The following is an 18218-nucleotide window of genomic DNA, read 5'->3' on the forward strand; positions in this document are numbered from 1 at the left end:
CACAGGAGTAATAGGTTGCAAATAACTATGTACGCTTCTTAAAAAAAATAAATCACAAAACTGTCCCCTCTCTCAGATTTGAACATTCCTTTCTCAAATTTTGTTATTTAAAGCAATTACCGAGATGCTTGCTGCAGTGTTACACCATGAGCGCTTTCAATTTTAAGTCTATCATCGGCTTCCTTCCCAGGGGGAGGAGTTCTCCCTGCTTCCGATGACATGGTTTCCACAGCAACATACCTCCAGTAACTGGACTGCACACAGTGCTGCTGCTGCCATCCAGCCCGCCGCTGCTTCAGGATTGCAGTGGTTAAAAGCCGCACCGAAGAGCTGCAATGTCGGCAGACTTGAATGATTTGTTAGATGAAGTAAAGCATACGCCCCCTAAGCACACTTTGGGCTAAAAATGGACAACTCCTTTGTGGAAGAAGTGGCTGCATCACTGGTGAGAGAATTTCTCAGTAGAAAGGTAACTTGTCTCGATTTTCTCCAGCTAGTAGAAATGAGAATGACACTTGAAAAATGTAAAGTGCTAAAAGATTAAGAAATACTGGGAGGGGGGACTTCTTCCAGCCTTAAAGCAGCTAGACCTGAACCGTAACAAGCCTGTCGGGTAAGTAGCTACACTACATGTCCCACAATGCCTTTTTGTTGCTGAATATGGAAGACAGCTTCCTCCTTGTTTGAGAAAGCCTGATTCTTACCCACGCGCGCCTGCAAAACCCAACATCAAATCAAGAAACGCAGTCTCAGGTTTTTTTCTGGTTAATTATCTATCTTGCTATTGTCCTTGTGTTTACAAGAGACATAAACAACTTCCCAGGACAAAGACTTTAAAAAAAAAAAAGGGCAAAAGGTACTGCTGCTAGAGAAACCAGGAACATGCTTTTTTTCCGGTTTTCAGTAATAGCTTGGCAGACAGCAGATTTATCTGAGGGAAAGGGAGAAGGGGAGGAAAGAGGCCATTGTACTTTTCACAAACTTAATGCTGTAAAGGAAACTTAATGCTGTACGTCGGTGTGGGGACTGTGGACTGAGCAGCAGAAAAGGTACCTTCACATTTCCAGGTGAAAGCACCTACCACCTTGTATTTATGTTCAGTCCTAAGGAAATATTGCTGCTGCCCAGCCCCATCAGTCCCGCAGGGTCAAGAATGAGTTAGCTTGTATCAGAAATTAAACAGCCACTGTCTTACTAAGTGCTACACAAACCTCAGTTTTCTTAATCTCTTTTGCATCCAGTCTCCAATTCAATGTTTGTGAACAAAGTTGAAACATTTGCCAGCAGAATTTCAAATGCAGAATTCATTATTTGCCATTTACTGCCAGAAGTATGAGAGGCTCAAGTCTGTCTGTTCAATTGATGGCGAAGATTTTTCAGATGAAAGACTTTTACATTTCTGAGTTAGATACCTGTAAATGGAAAACTGAATAAAAGCATAAAAGGAAAGGGAATGCCCCGCTGGTAAAACAGACCAAAAAGCTTACAATGATAGTAATTTATAATTGAATTGTCCCATCTATTTCATACTGTATACCCTGGAATCAAAACCAAGGGGCACTGATGCTTCTTTATGCTTCTGCACAAGCGTTCCCCTGCTTCCCCCAAATCTTTATCATACATCAGAGGCAACTGTGAGAACCATCCTTTATTTGCCACAACTTGTCCATAGTTCTCTAAATCTGAGCCAGACAATCCATCTGCAGAAAAACAAATCCTTTCTTGTAACAACAGCCCTTCAGAGAAGAAATCAGGACTTTCTCTCTCAAAATGGTGGTCTGCTGTTGTACCACTTGAATTAGTTCAGGATCTGACTCTTACATTTCACAATAAATCAGGTTCTCCCTCCAGAAAATGAGATGCCCATACATTTTGTCTCTGAAGTGCCCATGTATGCTGACCACAGATACAAAGTAGTTGAGGAAGTCTGAAGACCCCAAACCAGCTGATGCCATGGAGATCTGACTGACTTCCACCCTGAGACTGATCAGAATAACCTCAAGTCATGATAAAGGTTCTGAAACCTGTTCTGAACCCACCAAGCGATAGTGTACACCTGATGTTCAGACTTTATAATTACCCAAATCGGAATCACATTTATGAAAAGCTGTGTCACATCTTGATGGAAAAAGCACACTCAGTATTTCTGGAAGTATTTCAACGAGAAGCCCAGGTTTTAGCAGGGGCCTTCACACAGACCAGTCGGTCTTATAAGCGTGTTTGGCAGCTGTAGTCACCTGCATGGAGGTTTTTTTTTTTTTTTTTTCAGGTTTTCCACCTCACAGGTAATATGGCCACCTTAATTATTTTCACATATGTGGGCTGTAGTAATGCATGATTGTACCATGAAAGTAGAGGTTCTAAGGGTTAGCTTGTTCTAATTACTGCCATTTTAATGTATCCAGAAGTTTCATATTACATCCAACAAAGTCAAGGATAAAAGCTATGGTAAGTTGTACTGTCTCAAATACTCTGAGATCTGACACTGTTCCTTCTCAGGGTTTGAAGAAAACCATCACTACCATGGACCGAGAGCTTCCCCGTTCTGCACTTAGCATCAATAACAGGAACGAACTTCGAAATGTCCTGCATCTGCACTCCTTGTACAAACAGAACAAGGTACGGAAACAGATCGCGCTCCCCAAAATGTGGTATCAGATACCATGAAGCTAGGTCAAGCAGACCAAGACTGTAGGGTATGTCCAAACTGCAGAGAACTGAAGCTCGGGTCTGGTACTGCATTTCTGTGGACACACTGACAGTTCTCTGAGGAAAGGAGAGCTTAACATTTAGGTGAGACTGCAGCTCTTGGGGCGAAGCTGAGAACCTGGCAGTTCACGAACCCTTGTTACAAACTGCAACCTCCAATAAACCAGGAGCAGTTATTCACTTTAACATCTTTTCCATCATTATGGCTACAGTATTCAATTTTGGAAGTGCCCTTACCTGCCCATTTCTATTTGCGATTATAAGACCTGGCAGATAAAATTATACTTCTAGCATTTATTATTCTTTGAAATGTAATATAGACAGCAATATTTGATGACAGAAACATCAAAGGATAATTTCCACTTGCAGTTCACTCATGACTTAAGGCACCATGATGCTTTTGGTAAGCAGTATGAGGCTATCCTGTAATAAGTGTGGTTGCATCACTACAGCAGACATCGTAGCATGTTTTACTTAAGTCCTAAACTGTGGTGGTTTTCATTTGTTTGTTTGGTTTGTTTAAATGAAATGCTCATGTACACAGGACATTTTCCAGAGTACTGTTGAAAAACAGTGTAACAAGTGGGATGGGGTGTTGCCCTATACTTAAGAGTTACCCCAAGCACATGAATAGGGTTCTAGAGTCCATGCTTCTCACCAAGTTCTGATAAAATAAACCACAAATACTGAAGTCAGGTACCAAAAATACATTTTACATTCTTCTGAAGTTGACCAGATAACATTAGAAAAGGTGTATTCTAGCACAGGTACCATACTTTGGAATGAGAAAATGAGAGTGAGGAATGACCCTAACCGCTTGTGTCTTCTGTATCATGCTTACTTCATTTAACAGAGCAACACTTTCGAGCTCTTGACATTCTCTCAGTGACATCCTCCAGTGTCCTGGGTTGTTTGTACAGTCACATCTGGGATACACCCATCGACAGCTAACTCTAGAAAGTAGCTAATACGTTCAGCTACTGTACAGTGTAAAAAGAATATCCTATCTTAGGCTGCAGCAAGACTAACAGACAGTTTCAATAGTGACCATGAACCTTATTTTTCTTTTTGGATAGGCAAAGGAGAACCCACTGAAAACACTGCTTGAAATTATTACTAATTACTTCCTTGAGCACTGTGGGACTTCCAGAAGCATCAGTTCAAGTTCTGCTCTGTCAACTCCTCAAAGCAAGAGATCAACATCTCATCCACCCGACTGCTCGGATGAAGATGGCGTGCGCGGGAGTGCCGCTATGCTCGATGAAAGCGAAACTCAAGGCCACAGGTACAGTCTTATTTCTTTCTCTTTGCCCTGTCTAGTCACTTTGTTGTTGTTTTTTTTTTTTAACTAGATAAGGGAAATAGTGTTAAAAGTTTTATCATTTATACCGTCAACTACACTACCTTTTATTAGTTATCCTAGTAAAACAAAGCTTTTGTGTTCCATACCAATTATGAAGATTGATACTTTGATTGTGTTCCATACCAATTACATCTTTCAGTCACTGAAGCACATAAAAATCTGAGCTTTTATGCCTTGTAACTTGGAAATAGTCACATTGAAGCATATTCTGATGAGAAACTAACTGCCTGCACTCAAACTACAGGTATACTCATGCCTTACGTAGTAAAAAGCAAGGCTTACTATCTTAAATTCAGTATAGTTACAAACAGTATACATTCAGCTATTTCATCTTGCGAAATACCTGAAAACAGCATGTAACCAAGTCTTTCAGTTGCATTTATTAGTGCCTCAAGGTGGAGTAACAGCCCTAACTGTGCTTCAACAGAAAGCTTTTAAAGTGGGCACAAAAGAGTAATTCGCCTTTCCAGCCTTGACTCTCACAGAATTAATCTAATTTTATTGCTCACCTTAAACACAGCATGCTCAAAGTAGCTAAGTCTGAGCATCAGTGCTTGCAAAACCCCAGCAAGTCTTTCCTCACAGGGAAAGAAAGCCTAGATTTTGAAAGTTGATGCTACCAGCTGAGAAGCAACACCTGAAAAGGAGGCAGTGCAAAACAATTAGCTACTTCTCTTTTTCAGATACAGCTTTTAGCATGTTGTCAGTGATCTTCTCTCCCCTTGTCTGATACTATCCCACCTCATGCTGCCTCAGAGCTCGTACCTGCCTCATTTTCTCCCCTTGCCCTAGACACTGCAAGTTGTTCCATTCCCCCTGCCAGCCTCTCCAGTGCCTGCAGACTTTTCTTACTACAGCAAAAAGCTTTCTCCTACAGAGGACTCCATTAACACCCTCCTCTGACACCGAACAGCCGCACCCAGCAGCGTTAACCGACTCCCAAGCTCCCTCTACCGACCCTCAACAAAATGGCGGCCCCGCCCCCGGCCCGCAGCTACTCAGCGCCCGCCGTGCGCATGCGTATGGGCAGCAGAGCCGCCAGGCGAGGGCTCGGCTACTGGCCCAGAGCGGCCTTCGTGGCACAGGAAGTGGTGCGTTATGGGGCCGCTCTGCTTGACACTGGAGGGGACTCTATGGTTTTAGTCCTCCCCTGGCGGGAAAAGACACAGGCGGCCCCTACCCACACATAGACCCGCACACACGAACACGCTCCTTATACACACATACATGAATGCGCAAGTGCAAAGAGTCAAAGTGAAGCTCCACACGCAGAAGCAATATGTGCAGGTGATGGGAGAGGGTGCGGGATGGTGCAGTGCTGTGAGGAAGGGCCCCTCACCAACATGGCGCGGGCACCATTCCTCAAGGGGTAAAGTCTTCCCCTTCGCTGCCCCAGCCAGTGGGGCAGGGGGGAGTCAAAACTGGCAGATTGAAGGAAAACTGGAAAGTGAAAACCAGAAATGCCCAACCACTTGTGCGTACAAGCTTGGAAACATAAAATAGAATAGAATCATAGAACTGTTTAGGTTTGAAAAGACCTTTAAGATCATTGAGTCCAACTGTTAACCCAGCACTGCCAAGCCCACCACTAAACCATGTCCTAAGCAGCACATCTACCCGGCTTTTAAAAACCTCCAGGGATGGAGACTCAACCACTGCCCTGGGCAGCCTGTGCCAATGCCTGACTACACTTTCAGCGAAGAAATTTTTCCTAATATCTAATCTAAACCTGCCCTGGTGCAACTTGAGGCCATTTCCTCTCATCCCATCGCTTGTTACTGGGGAGAAGAGACCGACCCCCACCTCGCTACAGCCTTTCAGGCAGTTGTGGAGAGCAGTAAGGTCTCCCCTCAGCCTCCTCTTCTCCAGGCTAAACATTACCCAGCCAAACACTGAAAACTGCCAGCTCTGGAGAGGGCAAAATCTTGTATTGACTTGGAGGTTTCCATCTAAATCCTGTGTGATTTTGTATCGATTTTCATGCCTTCATATGCACCAAGCTCACTGGTTATGCCTTCCCAAGGTGGGGGAGGCTGAATTTGGCTGGAGGTGCAAGGAAGGAAAAATGGGTTGACTGGGTATGACAGGGGAATGTGGTTTGTGAGGCTTGTCCTGATACAAATCAGTATTTGTAATTGATTTTTTTTTTTCAAAACCAGCTGAGAATCTGACCCTCAGACACAGGTAGGGACTGCTGGATGGGTGGCTTCATTTTTGCCGTAGATCAGATCTTGTCCCAGCCGTGCAGTTCCTCTGCGTCTTGGCAGCATGGCCGCAGGAAGAAGCTGCAAAGCCACTGTAACAAGGACTATTGCGGGCAGATTGCCAGTTTCCTTCAGCCACATCCTATTTCAGCCCACATCCTATTTCAGCCCACAAAATGAACCGGTGAGAGAAACACCACGGAAAAGCGCAGCTCTGGGATCCTCCTAGCCATTTCCATCCCCTTCAGCCAAGGAAAAATCAGGCATTACCAGCTCAACCAGCCAGTGCCTGAAATTAGTTTTAATTTCAACTACCTAGATAATTTTTAACAATGCTTTCAGGAGTGGAGAGTGGAAATTAGACAGGTACTCTTCACTGGTTCCTTATTAGAGAGTCTTCTTTCTTTTTAACTTACCTCCTGAAGTTTTTTTGAATGTCTGTAACTGTTAAAACAGTCTCCTAGCTGACACGTTGTGCCCTTTGGCAATGAGGGGTTATGTGGTCCTAGGTCAGGAGAAACAGTCCTCAGATTTCCTAATGCTCCCAGGGACTGATCATGCTCCCTTCAGTATACATATGCCACATGTCTTCACGACATGAGGCATACTACTTCAAAACCCAATTTTTAACTGGTTAAATAAAAGGAGTGTTTTTGGGGAACAAGATGCTTCAGCTCATGGAATTGCTTTACTATGAAAGAGGATGGAGAAAAACATCCTAGAGTGTTCAAGGACAGTTATCGTAAAGAAGGCTAGCATTTTCAGGTTACACAATATAAATGTATCAACTGACACAAAAGAAGTCTCAGTGAAGTGGGAGCTACTCAATAAAAGAAATTCCATTTAGCAGTGATCTAATATTATGCAGACAGTGAAACAGATACTGATGAAGAAAATGGGACTCATCACGATTTCTTACAGGCTCAAATGATGACTTTTTTTTTAGTAAGAACATGATTTGTTAAAAGGCGTTTTTAAGAAAGAAATACATATAGTATTGTACAAACAGAGTCACAGATCCAGGTTAATCTCACTTGCATTTCAGAAAAGCTTGTTAATAGCATTATATATGTGTAGGAAAACAGCTGCAAACAGTGAACTACACCTTGTGTTGCTACCTGGAGGACCAGGCTGAAGAATACGGAAGAGGTCAAATGACAGCAGTGTAGCAACCTATTATAAAGGAAAAGCCCAAATACAAAAGTACCTTTCTTTTTGAATCAACATAAGTGTTCTACATTTGAACAGAGTGAAAGGGGTCAGTAGAGTCAGTGTCAGTTATATGATAACAGAGGATGTGAGCAAATTTTCAAACTGCCAACCAAGCAGATGGAGAAGGAATGAGAACTGCTGGTGGTAGCTTAGGACCTGTCTGGTATGATATATATAGTTTGCTTTCTGTTATGATACACTGCATATCAAAATAAGTAAACATAATATTAAAGTGTTACACATATTATAACCACTTATGACACATAATAATGATATTGACATAATGTCCTGAAGACCTACATATAGATGTTTAAGTGAAAAGTGATTGTATTTGAGTACCATTGCTAGATAATAAGTAACTTAATTTGACAGCAGTGCTTTAATTAGCCAAGCACATTTTTTCATTGATTTCATTGTGCATTGTTTTGCTGTTTGAAGTTTTACCTTTTTCTTCCTTGTAGATATGAGGTTGAGAATCCAATTGATAAAATCCTTCCATGCAGAAAACATCAGCACAAAAGTGAAAAATGCCACACAGGGACAATACACAACAGCCCATTACCCTCTGATGGGGATAAGAAGTTAAAAGATAGTCAAGAAGATTTAAAAGTAGCAACGATTTCTGAGGAGCTGAAATCCACAGTGAAAGAGAAGCCAAGGCCCAGGTCTGGTCTCATTGTCAGAGGAATGATGGCTGAACCAGTAGCAAGTTCACCAGAGGTGATTTCCAACACTTACAAAATATTTGGGTTGGCCATGGATTTTATATCTAACCTTCTACGATAAAGTCATTTGCAAATAATATTAAAATTACCTCTGCATGCTAATCCATTAAATCTGCAGTCTGAAAATATGTGGTAAGTTAGGGAAGTGGTTCTGGTTAATTCAGATATTCAAACTGTTTCAGATATAACCACTACATGCAACTACCCCCTGCATGTCTGTGATCTTAGGTTACAGAATTTCTTTATAAATTGTTTCCATTCTTGATATCTCTCGACAGATGGGATTTTCTGTTTTCCTAGGAAAATTGCTTTTTTACCTTAGCAGTGTCTACAGCTTTCAAAGTTTTCTTAGCCATGGGTATCTCTTTTACTCAGATATTTCCAAAACTCCACGTTTAATCAGTAGCAGTTTGGAATTGAAAATTACTTTCAGTTAGAAATATGTTTCTAAATTGGTCCAATCAGACCATATTCCATCAGTAAGTGTTTTCAAAACATGGTTTTAAAATTCTTGCCCCTTCCTTTTCCTTCATGCTGCTTTTATATAGACAGGAACATTCCCTTTGTAAAATTGGACTTGTAATAATGAGAATTTGAAATAATTTAAACATATCATTTAGATAATACCAAAGACAATATGGAAGTTAAATGAATTAGTTGGATTTTTCTAAATATCTCTGATTTGGAAATAAAGACTAGATACCTAGTAGTGGGCAGTCTTTCCAGTAAAATATGTTACACATCTTGGTTTCCTGAGTTGGGTACAATCCCAAAATTAAGCTTTTAGGAGGTATTTTGTTGATGTTTTTGGGTAAAAGAAAGCAGTTTTTAACGGTATATGGCATCTTTAATACTGTTCAAATTTTAAGTAAAAGTATATGTCTGTCTTATTTATTTTCAATCTTTCAAAAATCTGATTTACTATATAACCTGATTCCTAATAATAAACAAATTGCTTAGCCCAGAAGTTAGTGATAGATCTTTCCTTTGCTTTTCATGTTTTTTTAAAGATGCTCAAATTTTAATCTATGGTTTTAATGGCCCTTATTTCTAGGATCTGCAAAAAAGGAGGCTTTCAAAACGATCCACTAGCATAAGCAGCACAACACAGTTCAAGGGTGAAGAACATGAAGAAAATGACCTGAGTGTCCCAAGTACTGATTTTCAAGAAAGCAAAGGATCTTCAACACAAGTAAATAATGAGTTTGCATCAAAGACTGTGTCAAGCTCACACACAAGTTCAGCCTCTGAAAAACTAAGAAACATTGCCAAAGATACAGATGACTTTTTTGCCAAACTGCTGTCTGAAAGAGAGAAGACCAAGACAGAAGAAAGAAAATCAATTCCAAGCTTTGGTACAGATAGCAATGAAAAAAGCCTTAAAGTGAGTGCCCCTCACAGACATTCAGGGGCTGGAAGAGAGAAGAGAGAAAGATCCCTCAAGAAAAATGAGAGTCGGTTGTCAGGCCACAGGTAAGAATATCTGTAAGAATATTATACTAAAATGTTGAGGAAATCTGATGCAGGAGTAGGAGTGACTGAGGTATGCCTTCTGATTTCATTGGGGGGAAGTAGCTGGAAAAGGTGAAGATACTGAAAGGCAGAGAAGTTTTAAGATTTAGCTAACTAACTTCTGACATCCCAAACCACTCAAGAGTCCTTTCTTGGTCAGTGGAGAGGCCCTGGAGGTGCTGGTTTCTCTTTACTGCTTCAAAAGGGAGCTAGTTACTAGTTCAGACTTAGACCACTTAAGACATCTGAGCAGTACAGATGACTCCCACCTGGGGAGGTCGCCTATAGTGCTCCACAGGGACATTGCTTGCTCCTTAGGAAATAGTGTTGATTACCTCTAAATGTTGCAGTAGTACATCCAGAAAACCTCAGAGGATAAAATTAAGGAAAACCAGGCAAGTGCGTACATGGTTCAGTGCAGTGCTGCGTTGAGATATCCAAGCCATGCCCAAACAGGCTGGTTTAGCTACCAGCACAGTGCTATACCATGTAGAGACACTGTGGTGTGTCTTTGAAGCAGGATAGCCTGTGTCATTGTGGTATTTAGACTAAGCACAATTAGCATCCCCACACACCAGGATGCTGCAGCCACACAGCTCCTGTGCCTCCAAGTATTTTACTCAAAAGTTAGCTCAGATTTTTTTTATTGTGCTGCATTGCTTCACATTGATATAAAAGGTTTAGAAGAGCCTCCTGTGAGCTCCAAATATATATTTTTGGCTTTTTTCCTGTCTTACACTCTTAATTGGTCTTTTTTATGGTTTTGTGTTGTTTGGGTTTTTTTCTGTGCAGAATTTGAGAAGAGTGGGTGGGAGGCATGGGATTTTGTTTATTTTGGGGTTGCTAAAGCAGTAGGACCCAGACTGCCACATCTGCAAGCTGGCTTCATAGTGGGGCTGTGACTTGGGTTGGGTTTTGAAATGCTTCAGGTTGAGTCATCCATCCAAGTTTAACCAGTCTGGAATTCTGAACCACTGAAGATGCTCTAGGTTTGAGCAGTGCAGAGCAACCGTGCCCTGTCCGTGCATATACAAAATCTGCACAATAAAAAATGCACTTCTCATCAGCAGCTCTCAAACAACTTTAAGCAGGGGGTAAGTATCACTCTGCCCGTACTACAGATGGGAAAACTGAAGCAGGTAGAGAGAAATCTGCATGCTACAGGTCACGCAGCATGTCAGTAGTAAAGTCGTGCATAGGTTGGTCTTGTGGTGCACTCCCAGTGCTAGAGGTGAGCACGTGTTATAATTGGTAGAAATACTTTTGAGTTTATATGACCTGCTGCTCCATAAACTAAGGTATATGCCATTATCTTCTTCTGTGGGCCATAAAGTAGTATTTCTGTTTTACTAAATTTAACAGCAGCCAGGTTTGTTGCCTTTTTTTTAAGTACTGAAAAACCTCATTAATATGCTAAAACTGCAACCACAGATTTTTTAAAATTATTATTACTATTTTGTTTTCCTATTTAATTTTTTATAAATCTTGAGACATAGTGTGTTGAGGCCCTGTTGAGATTGTGAGGAACCAATGATATATTAGGTCTCTCCACATTTATGTTAGGGGCTGTGGGAGTTAACAAACTGGGGATCTGCTGGAGCTGCAAATGGGCCAGGAGTGGCACTTGTTTCCTGTCTGAAACCAAAAAGCAACTAAAAATAGCTACCAGCATTACGCAGTTATTTACCTTTGTTAGCTAGCTTAATTTGTAAAAGATTATTGAGTAACAGGCCAAAGTACTACAGTCTTAAGTCTTAAAATCCACAAGAGGTCAGCTCTTCATTGTGTACTGTGCTGGAAAGCTGAGCTATGTCAGATGGCGGCTGAACCCAGGCAATACAAGTCCAACTGTTGCTGAACTGGAACTGGTGCCTGCAGATCCACCTTGATATTCTGCTTCCAGGAGGATTTATTAAATCTTGCATGACTCTGTGTGAGAGTCCGTGCACTCTCCGTGCAGAGAGCCAGCTCATAAGTCACTGTGGAAGCAGAAGCAATGGGGTCTGACTCCGTACAACTCTTGCTTCATATAGCTTGACAGAGCACATAAGGTAGTGCTAACCCATCACTTCCTCCTTTCCAGTTTCAGGATGGTTTATTACTTCACACTCAGCATTAATTGAGGTAGAGCATACAGCTTCAGTGGCCTTTTGACAGCTCCCCAACAAAGCTGAGAAGAGGAAGCGTATTCCTTGTATTTGCTAATCAGTGAATATATAGTACCTTATTTACGAGTGTCAAAGGCATATTGGACTGCATAAAATCATTTGGAAGGACTGCGTCTGACCAAGAAATCTCTTGTAGTAACTTCACTCAGCTGTAGTTGGACGTGCTGACACTTCCTAACCTTATGCAGTAATTGTGGAGTGAGCAGAAAAGGAGAAGCTGGACTAAGGGGACTGCCCCAGTGCACCATTTTGTCCAATGCACTGCGGTACTGTGCTCCATTGCTGTAGTAAGTGGTTTGAAAGTTTCCTGCCTTTAGAGGACTGGTTTGGTACAGCAAGAACAGAAGAGGGAGCTATTTCCTAAGCAGAGTCCATGTAATCTGTTTCCAAAGCAAAACGGGGACATTCCTGCCAGATGATTTGAGTTAAAGCCATTAGAGCATTTGAATTCATGCCGAGCTCTGAGATCCTGAAAACTCTACTGAAATCAGCAGGACTACTGATGCTCCTGGAGTTAAGTGGAAGTAACAGAGAGTGGAAGTGAGACTCCAAATAAACATCGACCATTACAATATAAGGCCTGGCTCTTGCAAGACTTTTATATCCCTTTGGCCAAATCCTGCAGTGTTTGAGAGCCTTTCAGGATTTGGCCAGAGTGCTTGAGCATTTTGAGGCATGAAAAATTACAATGTAGGAGCGGATATTTGTCTGGATCCGCTTCCATTCTCTGTTACTGCTACCTAATGCCTCTGACATAAATAGTAATTTAAGTATGTAGATGAGTAGCTGAAAATCTATATAAGATTAACCACAGCTAGTTCATTTACAGGCATCTGCAATTCTGTTTTTGTTTCCCGTAGAAAACTAAGGACATACAAATCATATTGTTCCTTCCATTTGCTGTACTTTTTCATCCTTATATGCAAAAAATGCTTTTGCTGCATACAGGCTGCAGGCATCCACTGTCTACATATGAGAGAAAAATGAAGCAAAACCACTGCCATGCTTCGAAAGACAAACTGAATGTTATGGAATAAATGCTTACAAACAAAGTGGGCAGAAATACCTAAGTATAAAAATATCCTGGGGAAATACAGAACCACAGTACTTTGACTCAGGCGTTTTAATGAAAGAAATGATCATGCTTTTTATTCCATCAGCTATCTAATGCTTAGCTACTGCATGAAGTGTGTGCGGCAGGGGAACTGTGTCGAAAGTCCAGATTTGTGACTTGATATTTCAATGCTGTAGTATCAACATGAAGTTAGACATCTGAGTACCATATTTCACATAAAAGTTTGTCCTCATTAAGAGCTGCAGGTTCTGTCTTTGTTCAAATAGATACCATTTTGCTGTCTTGACAGTGAGGAGGCATTTGGATTTCTGTGATGACCCAAATTAAATGCTTACCTGCAAGAGGGCTGTGTAATTCAAGAGTGAGCACTAAGTTTTCCAAACGACAGACCAACACACCCACCACAGATAGGAAAAAAAAAATGCCAATTCATTTATTTGCATTGCTATTGCTGCAATTCCTTGCTTCTTTTTAGGAAAGTGGAATCATGTTAGTGAATCAATCAAAGGGATAATAATGATACAGATGTAGTCTTTGCTTGTTTGTTCAACTGCTACTGCTGAGAGCATCTGCTTTAAATTCAGGTAACTCTAGTGATGGTTTAAAAAGCCAGTGCTTAACTGCAGTTATTACCTAATTGCTCAGAACTGTAATAAAATACTGACTTTTAATAGAAAACTGCTTCTTATTTTTTTCAGTATACTCCAGACTTAATGTTGATCCCCTTGCAGACATATTGTCATTACATAATGAGTACACTGCATTTCTTTAATTACAGAAAGACAGAGGTGAAGAACAATTTGTTCACCTGCATCTTCATTTATCTACATAGTACCTGGCAATATGATGTCTGCATTCTTCCCCAGAAAAGGGAGAATAATGATCACAAAGAATTAGCACAAAAGGATTATTTTCTTCCTTGTATTACAGGGGGAACAGAAATTTTTGTTCTGTTGGGTCCATGTTGTGACCCAATGGGTAAATGCTGTCTATGTCATGACTGTGTTCTTTGCCGTGTCACTAGGAGTTATTCCATAAAGAAAGTATAATATGCTGTAGAGTTTGCATACCTACTCAGATGTAATTGGGAATGCAATCTATATGCCTTTTTTTTTTTTTTCAGAATTCCTTTGTTTTTAATTAATCCAGGAAAAAAGCAATAAATAGGTGGCAGCAAATCTTCATGTATCCTCAGCTGTAAGCAAACAACAGCTAATTTAATTTCTCGATTCATAGAATTATAGAATCATAGAATATCAGGTTGGAAGGGACCTCAAGGATCATCTGGTCCAACCTTTCTTGGCAAAAGCATTGTCTAGACAAGATGGCCCAGCACCCTGTCCAGCCAAATCTTAAGTGTCCAATGTTGGGGAATCCACCACTTCCCTGGGGAGATTATTGCAATGACTGATTGTTCTCACTGTGAAAAATTTTTGTCTTGTGTCCAATTGGAATCTCCCCAGGAGTAACTTGTAGCCATTACTCCTTGTCTTTTCCATGTGACTCCTTGTAAAAAGGGAGTTTCCGTCTTCTTTGTAGCCACCTTGTAGGATAAGGTCTCCCCTAAGCCTTCTTTTCTGAAGGTTGAACAAACCCAGTTCTCTCAACCTTTCCTCATATGGCAGGCTTCCCAGTCCTTTGATCATCTCTGTGGCCCTTCTCTGGACCCTCTCCAGCCTGTCCACATCATTTTTGTGTAGCGGGGACCAAAACCGAACCCAGTATTCCAGGTGTGGTCTGGCAAGTGCTGAGTAGAGTGGGATAATGACTTCTTTACCTCTGCTGGTGATGCCCTTGCTGATGCAAACCGGCATCTTGTTGGCTTTCTCTTTTCTCAGGAGTTGGATATCTGACTTTTCATATTCCATGGCTTTAGCTTTTAATAGTTTAGATATAATGCTTCAGCAGCCACAGTACATTTCTTCTTTTCTGCCTAAACTACGTAATAGTATTACAGTCATGAATATTTGAAGTAAATAAGGAAAGGTAAAGGTTTGCTTTGACCGAGAAATCATGCAGCAGAAGTAATTAACAGTGAATCCGTTTATAATACTTTCCCATGTGACTGTATCATGCAAAGATAGATTGTTGATGAGTTTTCTTGTACAAACTAATGCAATGTATACAGCACTCCTATTATTTTACTGTGGAACCTTCCATTTTAAGGATATGAAACATGTTTCTCCAAGAACATATGGAGACAAATACATAATCCAGTATTTGTATATTGACACCAAACTGCACACCCACATGTATACAGAATTATGTCAGTAATTCCTCCATGCTCCTTCATAGCAATTTTATTTAACTAAAATTAAAAATTACATTTATGTCTCAGTGCCACTTCAGTGGAGGATTTGAACCCCCATCTATCTTTTCAGGTCATTTTGGTGCTGTTTACAGTTCATTCTCAAAAGAGTATTTCTCACTGTTCTCTTTTTTATTGAGTCCTTGTTCCTCTCATTAGTGTTAGTTGTGTGCAAGGCACAAGCAAAATGTGAATGACTCACTACTTTTCAATTGTTTTTTTATTTTGAGATTTTCAAGGGAATAAAAAATTATGTTTAAGAATACACAATTCAAGTGAATGATCCAAGATTCCAACTAAAATGTTGCTGTATCTGTAGTTATGATTTTGTTAAAATGCTGCAAGTTCCACAGGAACTTGAGAGAGACAATGCTGAAGGAACATATCAAAGGTAGCAAACTATTAAAGAATTTCCCAAGTCTTTTAACCTGGGCAGAGCCTTCAATGGCAGTGAGGAAAGGTTCTCTGCCATCTTTAATATCTTGAGGTGGGTCAACCCTCCCTTGAACAGAGGGGTTGGACCAGATGACCTCCAGAGGTCCCTTCCAACCTCAGCCATTCTGTGATTCTCCTTAATGCTGAATCCCCTATAAGAAGAAAGTATTTATCACTAAACTGAGCACAAAGAATAAAGAATGAGGGTCTATAGTGGAATGGAATTCATGATCTTTAGGAACTGTAAAAACATAAATAGCTGTTGAAGTTGATGCCTGATCATGGATTAAAATCTTTCTATTGCTTTTCCAGAAAAAACATGGTGAATAATGAGTTATTTGGGAAGGACAAACGGTGTTTTCCCCATGTTTCATGGCTTGAGCAAACAAAATTAGGGAAAGGCAAGCAAAACCACTTCACAGCAGTTGAGTTCAGTTCTTTTGTCTCAGCTACAGAGACATACTAGTTGTTGCTCATGCAGCCTCTGAAGTTGAAGTGCTCTCCTAATTTTCCATGCTTACATTCTGTCAATGTAAGGTGTTGTAGTGATGTGGAAACCCTCCAGTTTTCAGCTGAATAGTTTCGAAATGAGTAAATCTGAGCTGGCCAGCTGCATTCTGACTGGGCAGTTCTGCAGTGTAGTGGAACCACCTTATGCTGAGTTAGATGGGCAGATATTATCTGTAGACCTCAGTTTCACTTCTGGTAGTTAAGAAGAACATATTGCGATGTTTGAACTTCTAGTTTTCATGTATAAGGCTAACCACCCTCCCTCCCCCGATTCCAAGATAAATAGCGTAGAAACTAGAATCAGAGCAATGAAAGAAGAAGAAAAGTGTAAAACTGGAATCAAAGACCCAGGGGAACAAAAGGACTTGGCAATCAGGACCTGAAGTTAAGGGTATCTTTCCAATTTCATAGAAATTAAAAAGGAATGACTATCAGAAAGGCAAAAAGAAACAGGAATATCGTTACATCAGAACAAAAATTTCCTCCTGCCATTCATGAGCAAAAGGATACAGCAGTAGATCCCATTGTCCAAAGGCAGAGATCTATAACACAGTTTCAGGAGCAAGGAAGATAATTGATTCTCCACTCATCCTTTCATTGTGAACAATCACCCTACTTATCCGGTTCTTCTAATTGCATCTGCCATACCCTCCTTTGCCTTGCCATCAGTCTTGGCTACAAACTGAATGTGAGCTAGTGGTTTCCTTTCAGAAGTCTGCCAGTACAGATGGATATTTCAGACAGTAGGGACTGTTTTATGGCTGTGTATCTTGGCTTCAGACGCCTTTTCCAACCAAAACCTAAGTATCTCTGATGCGCTTCGTCTCCACCACCAGGAAAACAAGTGGCAGCGAGTTCAGAGCCAGAATTTCTCTTCCTGCAATAGTCTCTCACCTGAGTTGGCCTTAGCTGGGCACTCTTTAGTGGTTCCCAAAATATCACTCATTATTTGGTAATAAGCCTTTTTCTAGCAGTGCTCTGCATTCTAACACAAATAGGGTAGGGTTAGTGAATTGCCATAGATACCAAGTTCCTTAGTGGAACATTACTCATATTTCATAGAATCTTAGAAATTACAGATGGAAAAGACCTTTTAAGGTCATTTGTTTCTATGGCAGATTATTCATTACTCTCTCTATATATTTGCTGTAATACTTTTTCCAGGGTTTTGTCTAGTTCAGTCTTAAATGACTCAAGTGACACCTCTCCCCTGAGAGTCATTTAAGACTTAAAAATATATTATATTCCAGTGTCTAGCAGTCTTTAGTCTTGGGAATTTTTCCCTTATATTACCTTGCATTTGTTTTTTTCTGCCCTGTTATCCACAGCTGAGGTTGATTTTTGACTGATCTTTCTGTTCCTTGCTACATATTCACCTCTGTTAAAATACTTCTAAATATTTTTCATGTTCCTTTAGGCATTTTTTGTCTAAAGCTTGTTTCGTCTGCTTGTATTTTTATCTCTCCTGCTCTGAAATTTTGCTGTTGTTTTTCTGTTAGGTTTTATTGATTTGTTTTATATTTCTTCCATGTACTTAAGGACTGCTCTAACTTTGTCGCACTGTGACTCTTACTAATACAAGGTAAGAACAGTCACCTGCTGCTCATGACATGATTCTCAGCAATATAAAATCACATTACCACATTTATCACTGCAGTTTATCACAGGCATATGCCTTCTTACTTTCAGTTTCAAGCGCATTGAATGCAAAATGTCTCCTCAGTGTTTTAGTGTGTTTTCCTCCAAAAAGGCCTTTATAATGTAATTATGAATATCTCATCTTCTGTGGTAAGGCAATATGTGTTCCTATAGAAAAGGTACCTCCCTTCAACTCCCTGCATTTCTATGTAAGACTGACAAGGAGTTAATGGCTTTACTTTGCTTTCTGAACCACCTATGGCTTTCTTCACCCTGAAGGATGAACACAGGTGAACCCATTGTGTTACTGAAAATTCCTGCCTTTTCCCTTTCATATGTTCCAACAAAAAGTCCCTGAA

General features: G+C 40.5%; 1 protein-coding gene across 1 annotated transcript in view; it reads left to right on the forward strand.

Annotated features, from left to right (window-relative positions):
* Positions 1–238: 238 nt before the first annotated feature.
* MINDY4 (MINDY lysine 48 deubiquitinase 4) overlaps positions 239–18218 on the forward strand; it is an 85912-nt gene continuing 67932 nt past the window's right edge. The window contains exons 1-5 of the mRNA XM_009475345.2: positions 239–469; positions 2500–2619; positions 3786–3994; positions 7950–8208; positions 9268–9686. Coding sequence (XP_009473620.1) covers positions 407–469; positions 2500–2619; positions 3786–3994; positions 7950–8208; positions 9268–9686 — 1070 coding nt within the window. The 5' untranslated portion in view covers positions 239–406. The remainder of the gene's footprint in view (positions 470–2499; positions 2620–3785; positions 3995–7949; positions 8209–9267; positions 9687–18218) is intronic.

This window comes from Nipponia nippon, unplaced genomic scaffold (assembly GCF_047370975.1).
Source record: "Nipponia nippon isolate SJK-2023a ecotype South Korea unplaced genomic scaffold, ASM4737097v1 scaffold_1, whole genome shotgun sequence".
NCBI lineage: Eukaryota > Metazoa > Chordata > Aves > Pelecaniformes > Threskiornithidae > Nipponia > Nipponia nippon.